The 18,812-nt window shown below is 43.8% G+C and overlaps 1 protein-coding gene across 1 annotated transcript in view; it reads left to right on the top strand.

Annotated features, from left to right (window-relative positions):
• The window catches only part of LOC112071055 (cotranscriptional regulator ARB2A homolog), a 40,999-nt gene extending 22,281 nt beyond the window's left edge, over positions 1-18,718 (top strand). The window contains exon 5 of the mRNA XM_070439233.1: positions 15,153-18,718. Within this exon, the coding sequence (XP_070295334.1) occupies positions 15,153-15,185 (33 nt within the window). The 3' untranslated portion in view covers positions 15,186-18,718. The remainder of the gene's footprint in view (positions 1-15,152) is intronic.
• The last annotated feature ends 94 nt before the right edge of the window (positions 18,719-18,812 follow it).

Raw genomic sequence — 18,812 nt, 5'->3', positions numbered from 1 at the left:
CAGGCCATTTATACAGGAAAGTACCGGTACAGAGTCAATGTGGAGGCTTTATACAGGAGTACCGGACAGAGTCAATGTGGAGGCTATATACAGGAAGTATGAACAGAGTCAATGTGGAGGCTATATACAGAAGTACGGTAGAGTCAATGTGGAGGCTATATACAGAAGTACCGGTACAGAGTCAATGTGGAGGCTTTATACAGAAGTACCGCGTTACAGAGTCAATGTGGAGGCTATATACAGGAAGTAGGTACAGAGTCAATGTGGAGGCTATATACAGAAAGGACTGGTACAGAGTCAATGTGGAGATATACAAGGGGTACCGGTACAGAGTCAATGTGGAGGCAATATAACAAGGGGTACCGGTACAGAGTCCAATGTGGGAGGCAATACAAGGGGGGTACCGGTACAGAGTCAATGTGGAGGCTATATACAAGGGGTACGCGTACAGAGTCAAGTGGAGGCTATATACAAGGGGTACCGTACAGAGTCAATGTGGAGGCTATATACAAGCGGTACCGGTACAGAGTCAATGTGTGGGGGTACAGGTTAGTCGAGGTAATTGAGGTAATATGTACATGTAGGTAGAGAAAAAGTGACTATGCATAGATAATAAACAGAGAGTAGCAGCATGGTATGTGAAGAGTGTGAAGGAATGTGTTGTTGTGTGGCGGATCTGTGTACTGTGTGTGGTGTTTTACGTGGGTTTTGGAGTGTCAGTGTAGCATTTGAGCTGTGTAGTGTGTGTGAGTCCAGTCAGTGTACATCGAGCCTGTGCAAGAGAGTCAGTGCAACAACAAAAAAGAAACAAAATAATGATGCATATAGTCTGAGTAGCCAGATTAACTATACTATTCTATTCCATCTGCCCAGACAGAGTTTCTGTGTCATTTAATGAGAGTGACAATCATCGCCTGGCCCTGTGAATTAACCTGGCCTCAAGACAGCTGGATGGACAGACATTCAGACATAGAGACAGACAGGAGTCCAAGCCAACTTAGCCACACCCCTCTCTCGTTATGTCTCGTTATCACAGCTAGCGTCACCAGTGACATAGCCTATTACATGTTGGAATGAGATGCCGTCTCTTTTAACCACCAAATCTCATTAGCATGCTGGCTCCTTGATGAGCGTTCCTTCTCTAAACATCTGGGTCTGATGTCTGAGTTCAAGAAGTTCAAACGCCTCTGTTCTGCACTACTAAATGTTTGCATCCAGCGTTTCAGATGCTGGATACCTCCGTCAGCTAAAGACAGGGAGGACATAAGGCTAGTTCTCTAAGGACGTTCCTGGATTAGAAGTGAAAAACACACAGTAATCCCATCAAAGAGTCCATCTTTCTCTTTGAACTTCAAAGAATGAGCGGAAAAATAAAAGCAAAATAGCGGGATGCAAACTAACAAAAGATTACAACATATTTAAACATTGGCGTTGGATTAGCCCATGCATACTGCATGGGTTGACACTGAGGGTTTATCTCAATATGCATCTACGTCCTCAGAGCATGCAAATTTGAGCACGGGAGGGTCAGGTTATGAGTCCAAATCAAAGTATGGTAAAACAGCACGGAGGGCACTTCTCAGATACCATACTCCATTCCTACATATTTTGATGCATGCATACAGTTGAAGTCGGAAGTTTACATACACCTTAGCCAAATACATTTAAACTCAGGTTTCACAATTCCTGACATTTAATCCTAGTGAAAATGTCCTGTTTAGGTCAGTTAGGATCACCACTTTATTTTAAGAATGTGAAATGTCAGAATAATAGGTAGAGAGAAGGATATATTAAGCTTTTATTTTTTTCATCACATTCCCAGTGGGTTAAGAAGTTTTATACACTCAATTAGTATTTGGTAGCATTGCCTTTAAATTGTTTAACTTGGGTCAAATGTTTTGGGTAGACTTTCACAAGCTTCCCACAATAAGTTGGGTGATTTTGGCCCATTCCTCTGACAGAGCTGGTGTAACGAGTGCAGGTTTCTAGGCCTCCTTGCTCGCACACACTTTTTCAGTTCTACCCACACATTTTCTATAGGATTGAGGTCAGGGCTCTGTGATGGCCACTCCAATACCTTGACTTTGTTGTACTTAACTTCTTATGGCTGCAGGGGCATGTATGAGTAGCTTGGATGAAAAGGTGCCCATTGTAAACGGCCAGCTCCTCAGTCTCAGTTCGCATGGTGTTCTTCAGCTTGCAAGCATCCCCCTTTTTCCTCCAAACATAACGATGGTCATTATGGCCAAACAGTTCTATTTTTGTTTCATCAGACCAGAGGACATTTCTCCAAAAAGTACAATCTTGTCCCATGTGCAGTTACAAACCATAGTCTGGCTTTTTTATGGCGGTTTTGGAGCAGTGGCTTCGTCCTTGCTGAGCGGCCTTTCAGGTTATGTCGATATAGGACTGGTTTTACGTGTGGATATAGATACTTTGGTACCTGTTTCCTCCAGCATCTTCACAAGGTCCTTGCTGTTGTTCGGTGGATTGATTTGCACTTTACACACCAAAGTACGTTCATATCTAGGATACAGAACGTGACTCATTCCTGACGGTATGACTGCTGTGTGGTCCATGGTGTTTATACTTGTGTACTATTGTTGTACAGATGAACGTGGTACCTTCAGGCGTTTGGAAATTGCTCCCAAGGATGAAACAGACTTATGGAGGTCTACAATATTTTTCTGAGGTCTTGGCGTGATTTCTTTTGATTTCCCCATGATGTCAAGCAAGAGTTTTGAAGAAAGGCCTTGAAATACATCCACAGGTACACCTCAATTGACTCAAATTATGTCAATTAGCCTATCAGAAGCTTCCAAAGCCATTACATCCATATTCTGGAAATTTCCAAGCTGTTTAAAGGCACAGTCAACTTAGTGTATGTAAACTTCTGACCCACTGGAATTGTGATAGCAGTGAATTATAAGTGAAATAACTGTCTGTAACAATTGTTGGAAAAATGACTTGTGTCATGCACAAAGTATAATGTCCTAACGCGACTTGCCAAAACTATAGTTTGTTAACACGGAAATTTGTGGAGTGGTTGAAAAAACTAGATTTAATGACTCCAACCTAAGTGTATGTAAACTTCTGACTTCAACTGTAGATGCAAGCTTCAACAGAAAGTATGGAAGGATCCACCACCCCCTGCCATGGAGGATCCACCACCCCCTGCCAAGGAAGGATCCACCACTCCTGCCATGGAAGGATCCACACCCCCTGCCAAGGACGGATCCACCACCCCCTGCCAAGGACGGATCCACCACCCCCTGCCAAGGACGGATCCACCACCCCCTGCCATGGAAGGATCCACCACCCCCTGCCAAGGACGGATCCACCACCCCCTGCCAGGACGGATCACCACCCCCACGATCACACCCCTGCCAAGGACGGATCCACCACCCCCTGCCAAGGACGGATCGACCACCCCGCCCCAGACTTCCCTGCCCATGGAAGGATCCACGCACCCCCTGCAATGGACGGATCCACCATTCCCTGCCATGACGGATCCACCACTCCCTGCCAAGAACGGATGCCACGCACCCTGCCATGGAAGGATCCCCACCCCCTGCCAATTGACGGATCCATCCTCCTTCCTCAGCCTCCACATTGACTCTGTACCAGTACTTCCTGTATATAGCCTCCACATTGACTCTGTACCGGTACCCCCTGTATATAGCCTCCACATTGACTCTGTACCAGTACTTCCTGTATAAAGCCTCGTTATTGTTCTTTTGTTGTGTTACTATTTTTACTTTAGTTTATTTAGCACATTTTTCTTACTTACTTTTTATAAACTCTGAATTGTTGGTTAAGGGCTCGTAAGTAAGCATTTCACGGTAAGGTTGTATTCTGTTATGTGACAAATACCATGTGACTTGATTTAATAGGAGTTAATAGTAGTTAGCCTTATGAAATGAATCAGGGTAATAGGACACTATATTCCTATGGCCTGGGACTGGGTCTGGGCTGGTTAGCTATGGTCTAGTTCTGTCTTTTGGACATAATCATTTTCCACCATTGAAAATGAGGGGGGTCTTTCTTGTCTAAAGATATTTCTGTATTCTCTTATATATTCAGGGTTTTAATGGCTATTGCACATGCTCTCCCTGAGTCTTTTGGGCTATTAAGAGCAGGTCAAGGTTTAGGGGTGAGCGCAGAGAAAGCCCCTGCTGCTGAGAGCCCTCGTTCACAACAATGGCCTTCCTGAACCCCACAATGCATTGTGCGGAGGTGGAGAGAGGGGAAAGGAGACACGGTGTCCTTCTCTGATTGTCCCTAGTGCTAGGAGTGTGGGGGTGGGAGAGCGCCCACCCACCCTGCGTAGGGGGGGTACCATCAGCTCGTTCGCTCTCTCTCTGTCTCTATCCCTCCATCCCTTCCATGGACCTGCCAGTCTACAGAGCAGAGCTAGCTGCGCAAGTTCAGTGCTAGGGAAAATGGCGTCCGCATTGTGAGAGACATCACAACACCAGATGTCCAATTTGCACTTCAGCCTTGTCTGAATGGGAAGACGATGTGGAGAATGTCTTGATGGCCGCGTAGAGGAAAGATCTGCAGCTGGGGTTGAATGCAGGGGCATTGCATTGTGGGCCCAGATTATAATTCTTATTCTTGTTTATTTATCTATTTTTACAGCTCAATACGAAGATCTTTCCAAGGAGCACAAATGCTTCACTGTATTCTACATGTTCTGGAAACTGTTTGTTTAATGTCCCAGTTTGTGGTGAATTAGCATATTGAATTGTTTGAAAACTTGTGAATACTAGCCCACTAAACCACTCATTTAAGGAGCTGTTTGTTGAAAAACATTGCTATTGTGTGGATCCCGGTGGATGTGTCTCTGAGGGCTCCTACCTGAGCAGTGGTGTGGCTGTATACAGTAACAGGTTCGTAGGGAGGTGCTCACAGTCAGGATCTGTGATTAAATAACACGGTGGGTGCTCAGTCAGCCGATCCACATTCTCCCCGTGCTAATATCTCCCACAATTGTCTTTAGTGGCTGCGTGGAAATAGCCTAGCCCGCTACACACTCTCATACAGACACACAAATTGAACGCTATCTAGTACCCCTTGGAGCTGTGGCTGTCTATTTCAGAGTGTGTGTGCATATAGTACCAGTCATAGGGTTTGGAGACACCAGCTCATTCAAGGGTTTTTCTTTATTTTGACTATTTTCTATGTTGTATAATAATAGTGAAGACATCAAAACTATGAAATAACACATGGAATCATGTAGTAACCAAAAAAGTGTTAAACAAATCACAATATATTTAAGATTTTATATTCTTTAAAGTAGCCATCCTTTGCCTTGATGATAGCTTAGCCATTCTCTCAACCAGCTTCATGTGGAATGCTTTTCCAACAGTCTTGCTGGAGTCTCCACATATGCTGAGCACTTGTTGGCTACTTTTCCTTCACTCTGCGATCCAACTCATCCCAAACCATCTCAATTAGGATGAGGTCGGGTGATTTTGGAGGCCAGGTCATCTGATGCAGCACTCCATCACTCTCCTTCTTGGTCAAATAGCCCTTACACAGCCTGAAGGTGTTGGGTCATTGTCCTATAGAAAAACAAATGATAGTCCCACTAAGCACAAACCAGCCATGCTGGTTAAGTGTGCATTGAATTCTAAATAAATCACAGACAGTGTCTCCAGCAAAGCACCCCCACACCATAACACCTCCTCCTCCATGATTCATGGTGGGAACCACACATGCAGAGATCATCCATTCACCTACTCTGCATCTCACAAAGACACGGCAATTCGACCATATTCTGTGTACCACCCCTATCTTGTCACAACACAACTGATTGGCTCAAATGCATTAAGAAGGAAAGAAATTCCACTTTTTTTGTTGAAATGCATTCCAGGTGACTACCTAATGCCACGAGTGTGCAAAGCTATAATCGAGGCATGGGTGGCTACTCATGCCACACATAGAATCTCAAATATAAAATATATATTTTTTGTTTAACACTTTTTGGTTTACTACATGATTCAATTAGTTATTTTCAATGTAGAAAATATGGAAATAAAGAAAAACCCTGGAATGAGTAGGTGTGTCAAAACTTCATAGGCTGTTTGTGTGTGTGATCCAGGATTACCTTTTAAGGTTTGTGTGTGTGTGTGTGTGTGTGTGTGTGTGTGTGTGTGTGTGGTGGTGTGTGTGTGTGTTGTGTGTGTGTGTGTGTGTGTGTGTGTGTGTGTGTGTGTGTGTGTACGTGTTTAACTATTCTTGTGATGTCCAGATGTCCCCACAAGAATAGTAAAAAAATAAAAATGTTGAAATATAATTTGACCAACTGGGTACGTTCTGTTAGTCACCAACAGGTCAAATGCTATTTCTAGGGGGTTAAAGTTAGAATTAGTGTTAGGGTTAGAATTACCTTAACTTGGGCTGCAATCCCGTTAACGGGATCGATATGACAACAGCCAGTGAAAGTGCAGGGCGCCAAATTCAAACAACAGAAATCTCATAATTAAAATTCCTCAAGCATACAAGTATTTCACACCATTTTAAAGATACACTTCTTGTTAATCCACCCACAGTGTCCGATTTCAAAAAGGCTTTACAGCGAAAGCACCACAAACGATTATGTTAGGTCACCGCAAAATCAACAGAAAAACACAGCCACATTTCCAGCCAAAGACAGGAGTCACAAAAAGCGGAAATGAGATAAAATGAATCACTAACCTTTGATGATCTTCATCAGATGACACTCATAGGACTTCATGTTACACAATACATATATGGTTTGTTCGATAAAGTTCATATTTATATCCAAAAACCTCAGTTTACATTGGCGCCATGTTCAGAAATGCCTCAAATACCCGGAGAAATAGCAGAGAGCCACATCAAATAACAGAAATACTTTGATGAAAGATACATGTTTTACATAGAATTAAAGATACACTTGTTCTTAATGCAACCGCTGTGTCAGATTTCAAAAAAGCTTTACGGCAAAAGGGCAATATTCAATAATCTGAGAACATCGTTCAGCCACAAAAGGAAGCCATACAGTTACCCGCCAAATTGTGGAGTCAACAAAAGTTATAAATAGCATTATAAATCTTCACTTACCTTTGCTGATCTTCGTCGGAATGCACTCCCAGGACTCCCACTTCCACAAGAAATGTTTGTTTTGTTCGGTAATGTCCATAATTTATGTCCAAATAGTTATTTTTGTTAGCGTGTTTAATAAACAAATCCAAAGTCAGGAAGCGTGTTCACTAAAAGCAGACGAAATGTCAAAAAGTTCCATAACAGTCAGTAGAAACATGTCAAATGATGTATTGAATCAATCTTTAGGATGTTTTTAACATAAATCTTCAATAACATTCCAACCGGAGAATTCCATTGTCTTCAGAAGTGCGATGGAACAGAGCTCCCTCATGTGAAAAAGCATGGTCAGAGCATGGTCAGGTCATGGTAGACCTTACTCATTTCCGTCTCCTTCGGCCCCACTTCACAGTAGAAGCATCAGACAAGGTTCTACAGACTGTTGACATCTAGTGGAAGCCGTAGGAAGTGCAAACTGACCCATATCCCACTGTGTATTTGATAGGTGATGAGTTGAAAACCTACAAACCTCAGATTTCCCACTTCCTGGTTGGATTTTTTTCTCAGGTTTTTATCTGCCATATGAGTTCTGTTATACTCACAGACATCATTCAAACAGTTTTAGAAACTTTAGTGTTTTCTATCCAATACTACTAATAATATGCATATATTAGCAACTGGGACTAAGGAGCAGGCAGTTTACTCTGGGACCTTTTCATCCAAGCTACTCAATACTGCCCCTGCAGCCATAAGAAGTTGGGTTAGGAGCTAGCTTTAGTTTTAGGGTTAGGGTTAAGGTTAGGTTTTTGGGTTAAGTTTAGTGTAATGGTAAGAGTACAGGGTTAGGGAACATTTTGAATGGGACTGAATTGTGTGTCCCCACAAGGTTATTTGTACAAGACTGTGTGTGTGGTCTGTGTGTGGTGAGTGTGTGTAGGATCAGGGTGATCTGGGCCCTGTAGAGCACAGTGAAAGTGTAATTGTTGCTGTAAGTGATAGTTCCCCCTGATATGTGACTGGCATGAGGCCCAGGTGGAATTGTATTAAGCCGTTAATAAATTAGTATTTTTCTCACCTCGCTGCATATGTGGGGTGACACACACACTCTATTCTAATGAACCTAGGCACAGCCAGATGGCTCTATTATGAAGATTTCTCTCTCTTTTTCTCTGTGTGTGTGTCCCTCTCTCTCCTCTCTCTCTCTGTGTCTCTCACTCTCCTCTCTCTCTCTCTGTGTGTCTCTCTCTCTCCTCTCTCGCTCTCTGTGTGTGTGTGTCTCCCTCTCACTCTCTCCTCTCTCTCTGTGTGTCTCTCTCTCTCCTCTCTCGCTCTCTGTGTGTGTGTCTCTCTGTGTGTGTGTGTGTATGTCTCTCCCTCTCACTCTCCTCTCTCTCTCTCTCTGTGTGTCTCCCTCTCCTCTCTCTGTGTGTCTCTCCCTCTCACTCTCCTCCCTCTCTCTCTGTGTCTCTCCCTCACTCTCTCTCATTCTCTCCCTCCTCTCTCTCTCTTGCTATCTGTCACTCTCCTCTCCTCTCCTCTGTCTCTCTCAATTCAATTCAATTCAGGGGCTTTATTGGCATGGGAAACATATGTTAACATTGCCAAAGCAAGTAAAGTAGATAATATACAAAAGTGAAATAAGCTATAAAAATGAACAGTAAACATTACACTCACAGAAGTTTCAAAATAATAAAGACATTACAAATGTCATTATGTATGTGTATACTGTGTTGTAACGATGTGCACATTTTTAAAGTACAAAAGGGAAAATAAACATAAATATGGGTTGTATTTACAATGGTGTTTGTTCCTCACTGATTGCCACTTTCTTGTTGCTGTGATGGCACACTGTGGTATTTCCCCCAGTAGATATGGGAGTTTATCAAAATCGGGTTTATTTTCGAATTCTTTGTGGATCTGTGTAATCTGAGGGAAACGTGTCACTAATATGGTCATACATTTGGCAGAAGTTTAGGAAGTGCAGCTCAGTTTCCACCTCATTTTGTGGGCACTGTGCACATAGCCTGTCTTCTCTTGAGAGCCAGGTATCCCTACGGCGGCCTTTCTCAGTAGCAAGGCTATGCTCACTGAGTCTGTACATAGTCAAAGCTTTCCTTTATTTTGGGTCAGTCACAGTGGTCAGGTATTCTGTCACTGGGTACTCTCTGTTTAGGGCCAAATAGCATTCTAGTTTTCAGTTTAATATTTTTTTTCAATGTGTCAAGTAATTATCTTTTTGTTTTCTCATGATTTAGTTGGGTCAAATTGTGTAGATGTCCTGCTTGCTAAGGGGACTCTTCTCCAGGTTCATCTCTCTGTAGGTGATGGCTTTGTTATGGAATATTTGGGAATCGCTTCCTTTTAGATGGTTGCTGAATTTAATGTCTTTTTTCTGGATTTTGATATTTAGCGGGTATCGGCCTAATTCTGCTCTGCATGCATTATTTGGTGTTTTACATTGTACACAGAGGATATTTTTGCAGAATTCTCAGTTTGGTGTTTGTCCCATTTTATGAATTCTTGGTTGGTGAGCGGACCCCAGGCCTCACAACCATAAAGGGCAATGGGTTCTATAACTGGTTCAAGTATTTTTAGCCAGATCTTAATTGGTATGTCAAATTTTATGTTACTTTTGATGGCATAGAATGCCCTTCTTGCCTTGTCTCTCAGATCGTTCACAGCTTTGTGGAAGTTACCTGTGGCTCAAATGTTTAGTCCGAGGTATATATCATTTTTTGTGTGCTCTAGAGCAACGGTGTCTAGATGGAATTTGTATTTGTGGTCCTGGCGACTGGACCTTTTTTGGAACACCATTCATTTGGTTTTACGGGGATTTACTGTCAGGGCCCAGGTCTTGCATAATCTGTGCAGAAGATCTAGGTGCTGCTGTAGGCCCTCCTTGGTTGGTGACAGAAGTACCAGATCATCAGCAAACAGTAGACATTTGACTTCAGATTCTAGTAGGGTGAGACCGGGTGCTACAGAAATGTACGAGTCTGCTGTTAATGATTATGCAGAGGATTTTCACAAGGAAAATCCTCTCTCTCCCTGGTTGGTACATCCCTTCATACAGTTGAAGAACTCAAAGCCCCTTTTTACCACCAGTGGGTCTTGTGTACTTTACATGCAGTTTAATTTATCCAATGAACAGTAAATATTGAGTGTATGTGTAGTTAAACACACAAACACACAGAGAGGGAACAGTAGGCCTCTACACTACTGTTTTCCTGTTAGCTGGCACCAGGGCGTGCGAAGGCAACGGCGAGCCCTCACACCCCTGTCAGTCACGGCTGTTTTGTTTGGAAGTTTTAAGAGGAGCAAAATAGCAGCTGTCTTTCTTGATTTATCACTTCTCATCACTCCTCAAACCCCACAGCACGGCTGGAGGAGAGGGAGGGAGTGAGGCAGAGAGAGAGGCAGAGGGGGAGGTGGATAAGCGGAAAAGTGGGACGCAGAGAGAGGGGGGGTGGAGAGAGGTGAAGCAAACAGGGGGTAGGGGGGAGGCGGAGAGAGGGGGGGGGCAGAGAGAGGGGTACGCAGAGAGAGAAGATGGGGAGGGAGGCAAAGAGGGGGAGGGATGTGAGGGAGGCAGAAAGGGTGAAGGAGTGAGTGAGGCAGGGCGGGAGTGAGGGAGGGCGGGAGTGAGGGAGGGCGGGAGTGAGGGAGGGCGAGAGTGAGTGAGTCAGGCAGGAAGGGAGTGAGGTAGGGAGGAAGAGAGAGAGGGGCAGGCGGAGAGTGGGATGCGGAGGGAAGATGAGGAGGCGGAGTGGGTGAGGGAGTGAAGGAGGGAGGGAGTGTGTGAGGCAGTGACTGAGGGAGTGAGGCAGGGAGGCAGAGGCAGGGAGGCAGAGGGGGCGGTGGGAAGGGGGAAAAGTCGGAGGCAGAGAGAGAGGTGGAGAGAGGGGAAAAAGCAAAGAGGGGGTAGGGGGAGGCAGAGAGGCGGAGAGAGGGGAAAGCAGAGAGAGGGTTGAGGCAGAGAGAGGGGTAGGCAGAGAGGCAGAGAAGAGAGGCAACAAAAGAGAGAGAAGAGGGGGAGGGAGGCAAAGATGGGGAGGGAGTGAGGGAGGCAGAGAGGGTGAGGGAGTGAAGGAGGGAGTGAGTGAGGCAGTGACTGAGGCAGGGAGGGAGTGAGTTGGAGGAAGAACGAGAGAGGGGCAGGCGGAAAGGGGGAGAGTGGGAGGCGGAGGGGAGGCGGAGAGAAGGAGAGGCAGAGAGGCAGAGAGAGAGGGGAGGCAGGGAGGGTGAGGGAGTGAGGGAGGCAGGGAGTGAGGAGGGAGGGAGGCAGGGAGGGTGAGGAGGGAGGGAGGCAGGGAGGAAGAGAGGGGCAGGCGGAAAGGGGGAGAGGGGAGGCAGAGGGAAGCAGAGAGAGCGAGGAGAGGCAAGCAGAGAGCGAGAGGAGGCAAGCAGAGAGCGAGAGGAGGCAAGCAGAAGCGAGAGGAGGCAAGCAGAGAGCGAGAGGAGGCAAGCAGAGAGCGAGAGGAGGCAAGCAGAGAGCGAGAGGAGGGAAGCAGAGAGCGAGAGGAGGAAGCAGAGAGCGAGAGGAGGGAAGCAGAGAGCGAGAGGAGGGAAGCAGAGAGCGAGAGGAGGGAAGCAGAGAGCGAGAGGAGGCAAGCAGAGAGAGCGAGAGGAGGGAAGCAGAGAGAGCGAGAGGAGGCAAGCAGAGAGAGCGAGAGGAGGCAAGCAGAGAGAGCGAGAGGAGGCAAGCAGAGAGAGCGAGAGGAGGCAAGCAGAGAGAGCGAGAGGAGGCAAGCAGAGAGAGCGAGAGGAGGAAGCAGAGAGAGCGAGAGGAGGCAAGCAGAGAGAGCGAGAGGAGGCAAGCAGAGAGAGCGAGAGGAGGCAAGCAGAGAGAGCGAGAGGAGGCAAGCAGAGAGAGCGAGAGAGGCAAGCAGAGAGAGCGAGAGGAGGCAAGCAGAGAGAACGATAGAGTTAAGGTGTGCGGAAGGGAGAAAGGGGAGGGAGGAGAGCCAAATACTATAGAAGTGAATTATCCTTGGGCCGGCTTCTGAGGGTAACACACTGAGGTGATCATTAGGCTGCCATTAAGGATCGCAGCACATACCAGAGAGAGAGAGTGTGGGAGGGAGAGAGACAGAGAGAGATGAGACAAAGAGAGACAGGGAAAGAAGAAGAGAGAGAGGAGGCAAGCAGAGAGAGCGAGAGGAGGCAAGCAGAGAGAGCGAGAGGAGGCAAGCAGAGAGAGCGAGAGGAGGAGCAGAGAGAGCGAGAGGAGGCAAGCAGAGAGAGCGAGAGGAGGCAAGCAGAGAGAGCGAGAGGAGGCAAGCAGAGAGAGCGAGAGGAGGCAAGCAGAGAGAGCGAGAGGAGGCAAGCAGAGAAGACGCGAGAGGAGGCAAGCAGAGAGAGCGAGAGAGGCAAGCAGAGAGAGCGAGAGGAGGCAAGCAGAGAGAGCGAGAGGAGGCAAGCAGAGAGAACGATAGAGTTAAGGTGTGCGGAAGGGAGAAAGGGGAGGGAGGAGAGCCAAATACTATAGAAGTGAATTATCCTTGGGCCGGCTTCTGAGGGTATTCCCCCCTAGGCACAACTACGACAACATAACCAACAAAAACGGGTCACAACTCCAGCAGCTCCGTTGCACGCTGGGTATGTATATATTCAATGGTAGGCTTTGAGTGGACTCCTACGGTAGGTACACCTATAGCTCATCTCTTGGCAGTAGCACTGTAGACTACTTTATCACTGACCTCAACCCAGAGTCTCTGAGTGTCCACAGTCAGCCCACTGACACCCTTATCAGATCACAGCAAAATCACAGTCTACTTGTTCAGAGCAATACTCAATCATGAGGCATCATAGCCAAAGGAACTGAACAATATTAAGAAATGGTATAGATGAAAGGAAAGTACAAATTCCCATTTAGACAAATTCCTGGACAAAACATTCCACTGTAATAGTGAAGGTGTAAACTTGACAGTAGAAAACCTAAACAGTATATTTGACCTCTCAGCTTCCCTATTAAAAATAAATAAATGTAAAACAGCAAACCTAACAAAATTAACAACAATGACGAATGGTTTGATGAAGAATGCAAAAACCTAAGAAAAGAAATTGAGAAACCTACCCAACCAAAAACATAGAGACCTGAGCCAACGCCTTCACTATGGCGAATCACTGAAACAATACAGAAATACACTACGGAAAAAGAAGGAACAACTGGTCAGAAATCAGCTCAATGTAATTGAAGAATCCATAGAATCAAACCACTTCTGGAAAATTTGGAAACACTAAACAAACAACAACACAAGAGTTATCTATCCAAAATGGAGCTGTATGGTTAAACCACTTCTCCAATCGTTTTGGCCCTATGACAAAGAACAAACAGCAAAAACATACATGATCAAATACAAATCTTAGAATCAACTATTAAAGACTACCAGAACACACTGGATTCTCCAATTACATTGAATGAACTACAGGAGAAAATACAAACCCTTCAACCCAAAAAGGCTATACTTAAACTCTTTAACATCATCCTTAGCTCTGACATCTTCCCAATATTTGGAACCAAGGACTGATATCCACAAAAGTGGAGACACTTTTGACCCCAATAACTACCGTGGGATATTTGTCAACAGCAACCTTGGGGAAATCCTCTGCATTATCATTAACAGCAGACTTGTACATTTCCTTCGTGAAAACAATGTACTAAGCAAATATCAAATTGGCTTTTTACCAAATTACCATACAACAAACCAGGTATTCACCCTGCACACCCTAATTGACAAACAAACCAAAACAAAGGCAAAGTCTTCTCATGCTTTGTTGATTTAAAATAAGCTTTCGACTCAATTTGGCATTAGGGTCTGCTATACAAATTGATGGAAAGTGGTGTTGGGGGAAAAACATACGACATTATGAAATCCATATACACAAACAACAAGTGTGCAGTTAAAATTAGCAAAAAACAAACATTTCTTTCCACAGGGCAGTGGGATGAGACAGGGATACAGGTTAAGCCCCACCCTCTTCAACATACACAGTACCAGTCAAAAGCTTGGACACACCTACTCATTTCAGGGGTTTTCTTAATTTATTCTATTTTCTACAGAATAATAGTGATGACATCAAACTATGAAATAACACACATGGAATCATGTATTAACCAAAGAAGTGTTAAAAATATATATTTTATATTTGAGATGCTTAGCCAATTCTTAGCCAAAATAGCCAACCTTTGCCTTGATGACAGCTTTGCCCGCTCTTCACATTCTCTCAACCATCTTCATGAGGTCGTCACCTGGAATGCATTTCAATTAACAGGTGTGCCTTGTCAAAAATGTATTTGTGGAATTTATTTTCTTCTTAATGCATTTGAGCCAATCAGTTGTGTTGTGACAAGGTAGGGGTGGTATACAGAAGATAGCCCTATTTTGTAAAAAACCAAGTCCATATTATGGCAAGAAGAGCTCATATAAGCAAAGAGAAACGACGGTCCATTACTTTAAGACATGAAGGTCAGTCAATCGGTAACATTTCAAGAACTTTGAAAGTTCCTTCAAGTGCAGTCGCAAAAAACATCAAGCGCTATGATGAAACTGGCTCTCGTGAGGACCGCCACAGGAAAGGAAGACCCAGAGATACCTCTGCTGCAGAGGATACATTCATTAGAGTTACCAGCCCAAATAAATGCTTTACAGAGTTCAAATATCTGACACATCTCTATGTAAACTGTTCAGAGGAGACCACATGAATCAGGTCTTCATGATCGAATTGCTGCAAAGAAACAACTACTAAAGGACCCCAACAAGAAGAAGAGACTTGTTTGGGCAATGGACATTAGACCGGTGGAAATCTGTCCTTTGGACTGATGATTCCAAATTTGAGATTTTGGGTTCCAACCCCCGTGTCTTTGTGAGAGGCAGATTAGGTGAACGGATGATCTCTGCATGTTTGGTTCCCATCGTGAAGCATGGAGGAGGAGGTGTGGGGGTGCTTTGCTGGAGACACTGTTTTGTGATTTATTTAGAATTCAAGGCACACTTAACCAGCATGGCTACCACAGCATTCTGCAGCGATATGCCATCCCATCTGGTTTGCGCTTAATGGGACTTTCATTTGTTTTTCAACAGGACAATGATCAAACACACCTCCAGGCTGTTTAAGGGCTATTTGACCCAGAAGGAGAGTGATGGAGTGCTGCATCAGATGAACTGGCCTCAACAATCACCCGACCTCAACCCAATTGAGATGGTTTGGGATGAGTTGGACCACAGAGTGAAGGAAAAGCAGCCAACAAGTGCTCAGCATATGTGGGAACTCCTTCAAGACTGTTGGACAATTATTCCAGGTGAAGCTGGTTGAGAGAATGCAAAGAGTTTGTGAAGCTGTCATCAAGGCAAAGGGTGGCTACTTTGAAGAATCTCAAATATAAAATATATTTCGCTTACCACATGATTCCATATGTGTTATTTTATAGTTTTCATGTCGTCACTAATATTCCACAATGTATTAAACAGTTAAAATAAAGGATCACCCTTGAATGAGTAGGTGTTCTGAAGCGTTTGACCGGTAGTGTACATTTTGACTTTTAAATTATTGATATAACATTGAATATTGAAGAATATAACTTATAAATGCCTCATGAGCTTTGTTCAAGTGTAATTAACCAATTAGAACCCAATATACATTCATATTTTACTCAATTGTTTGTGAATAATGAAAATGTAAACAAACACTGTATATCCTCAAACATGGTTAAAATTTCACATAACAAAATTTAAGAAAACCCTTGAATGAGTAGGTGTGTCGAAACTTTTGACTGGTACTGTATATCAACGAATTGACAAGGGCCCTAAAACAGTTTGCAGCACCCGGCCTCACCCTACTAGAATCTGAAGTCAAATGTCTACTGTTTGCTGATGATCTGGTGCTTCTGTCCCCAACCAAGAAGGGCCTACAGCAGCACCTAGATCTTCTGCACAGATTCTGCCAGACCTGGGCCCTGAGAGTACACCTCAGTAAGACAAAAATAATGGTGTTCCAAAAAACTTGTCCAGGACCACAAATACAAATTCCATCTAGACATCGTTGCCCTAGAGCACACAAAAAACTATACATACCTCGGACTAAACATCAGCGCCACAGGTAACTTCCACAAAGCTGTGAACGAGCTGAGAGACAAGGCAAGAAGGGCCTTCTATGCCATCAAAAGGAACATAAAATGAGACATACCAATTAGGATCTGGCTAAAAATACTTGAATCAGTTATAGAACCCATTGCCCTTTATGGTTGTGTAGTCTGGGGTCCACTCACCAACCAAGAATTCATGAAATGGGACAAACACCAAATTGATACTCTGCCAGCAGACTTCTGCAAAAATATCCTCAGTGTACAACGTAAAACACCAAATAATGCATGCAGAGCACAGTTATGCCGATACCAGCTAATTATCAAAATCCAGAAAAGAGCCGTTAAATTCTACAACCACCTAAAAGGAAGCGATTCCTAAACCTTCAAAAGTCATCACCTACAGAGAAATGAACCTGGAGAACAGCCCCCTAAGCAAGCTGGTCCTGGAGCTCTGTTCACAAACAGACCCCACAGAGCCGCAGGACAGCAACACGATTAGACCCAACCAAAACAAAAAGATAATTACTTGACACATTGGAAAGACTTAACAAAAAGGTTATGTCGATATAGGACTCGTTTTACTGTGGATATAGATACTGTTGTACCTGTTTCCTCCAGCATCTTCACAAGGTCCTTTGCTGTTCTTGGATTGATTTGCACTTTTCGCAACAAAGTACGTTCATCTCTAGGAGACAGAACGCGTCTCGTTCCTGAGCGGCATGACAGCTGCGTGGTCCAATGGTGTTTATACTTGCGTACTATTGTTTGTACAGATGAACGTGGTACATTCAGGCGTTTGGAAATTGCTCCCAAGGATGAACCAGACTTGTGGAGGTGTCGTGGCTGAATCAGAATGAGTTGGGTATTATTGATAAGATGTTTTATTTTCATCATATGCTTGTGAGATACTTGTCATTAAAATATTTCCCTTTGGACTATAGGGTTGGCAGTTGCAGTTATCACTTCTGAGTTAGGGCTTAGTCACTTGGGGCCCAGAGAGGTCAGGCTTGTCTTCATATGTCAATGTATCTGTTAAACCATGTGGTGCTATGTAGAATATCAGAAGGGGAGGAGGACAGAATGGAACATTGTTTTCTTATGGGAATGTGTCTGTAACTATTCCTAAACCATGTGAAGGGATGGCGTTATTAATGGGGAACCAGTTAGTTATCTCATACAATGTCTGTACGCCAGTCACTCCCTACTTTTCTCATGGGGGGAAGGAGTAAGGCAGTGTCTGGAACCATTGTATGTCCCCTCTGAGGTTGCCCTTATCTTGACCTAGTATATGACCTAAGAGGCTCACTGTCTTTTCTGAGCTTGTCCAGGGGGGGGGTGTATTTTTGCTGGGAGTATCTAGAATTGACAATTGATATATGCCATTGGATGAGGTAATGTTGTGGTACCAAGCATGAGATTGAAACCTCGTCTTAGGAGACCAAACTGAACGGTAATTTATAGCTAATGTTATCTAGCTATGGGATACTCCTCTTTCAAGTAAAAGGTTCTTTGTAAGTTGAGAGGGTTGTATCTTGGCTATAAAAGAAACGAATAATTGTTTTGTAAGGACTCTTGATCTGAGAGTCAAAAGGGCTATGGTGAAGCTCATATATTATTAAAGATGGACTTTATAATATAACTCTGACTTGTGTGTGGTTGGCTCTTATTATTGAGTAATACAGGAAATTACCACGACAGAGGTCTACAATTTTTTTCTGAGGTCTTGGCTGATTTCTTTAGATTTTCCCATGACATCAGGCAAAGAGGCACTGAGTTTGAAGGTAGGCCTTGAAATACATCCACAGGTGCACCTCCAATTGGCTCAAATTATGTCAATTAGCCTATCAGACGCTTCTAAAGCCATGGCATCATTTTCTGGAATTTTCCAAGCTGTTTAAAGGCACAGTCAACTTAGTGTACATTAACTTCTGACCCACTGTAATGGTAATACAGTGAATTATAAGTGAAATAATCTGTCTGTAAACAATTGTTGGAAAAATTACTTGTGTCATGCACAAAATAGATGTCCTAACTAACTTTCCAAAACTATAGTTTGTTAACAAGAAGTTTGTGGAGTGGTTGAAAAACGAGATTTAATGACTCCAACCTAAGTGTATGTAAACTTCCGACTTCAACTGTATATATACTCAGTGAGCATAGCCTTGCTTCTGAGAAAGGCCGCTGTAGGCAGATCTGGCTCTCAAGAGAAGACAAGTTATGTGCACACTGCCCACAAAATGAGGTGGAAACTGAGCTGCACTTCCTAACCTCCTGCCCAATGTATGACCATATTAGAGACATATATTTCCCTCAGATTACACAGATCCACAAATATTTAGAAAACAAAATCAATTTCGATAAATTCTCATATCTATTGGATGAAATACCACAGTGTGAAATGCTCCCATCACAGCAGCAAGATTTGTGACCTGTTGCCACAAGAAAAGGGCAACCAGTGAAGAACAACCACCATTGTAAATACAACCCATATTTGTTTATTTTCCCTTTTGTACTTTAAACATTTTTCACATAATATGACATTTGAAATATCTTTATTCTTTTGGAACTTCTGTGAGTCTAATGTTCACTGTAAATGTTTTTAACTTTTGTGTATTATCTACTTTACTTGCTTTGGCAATGTTAACGTATGTTTCCCATG

This window comes from Salvelinus sp. IW2-2015, unplaced genomic scaffold (assembly GCF_002910315.2).
Source record: "Salvelinus sp. IW2-2015 unplaced genomic scaffold, ASM291031v2 Un_scaffold1503, whole genome shotgun sequence".
In the NCBI taxonomy this organism is placed as follows: domain Eukaryota; kingdom Metazoa; phylum Chordata; class Actinopteri; order Salmoniformes; family Salmonidae; genus Salvelinus; species Salvelinus sp. IW2-2015.
The sequence above is the reverse complement of the archived record's forward strand: the minus strand, read 5'-3'. Positions and strand labels throughout refer to the sequence as shown.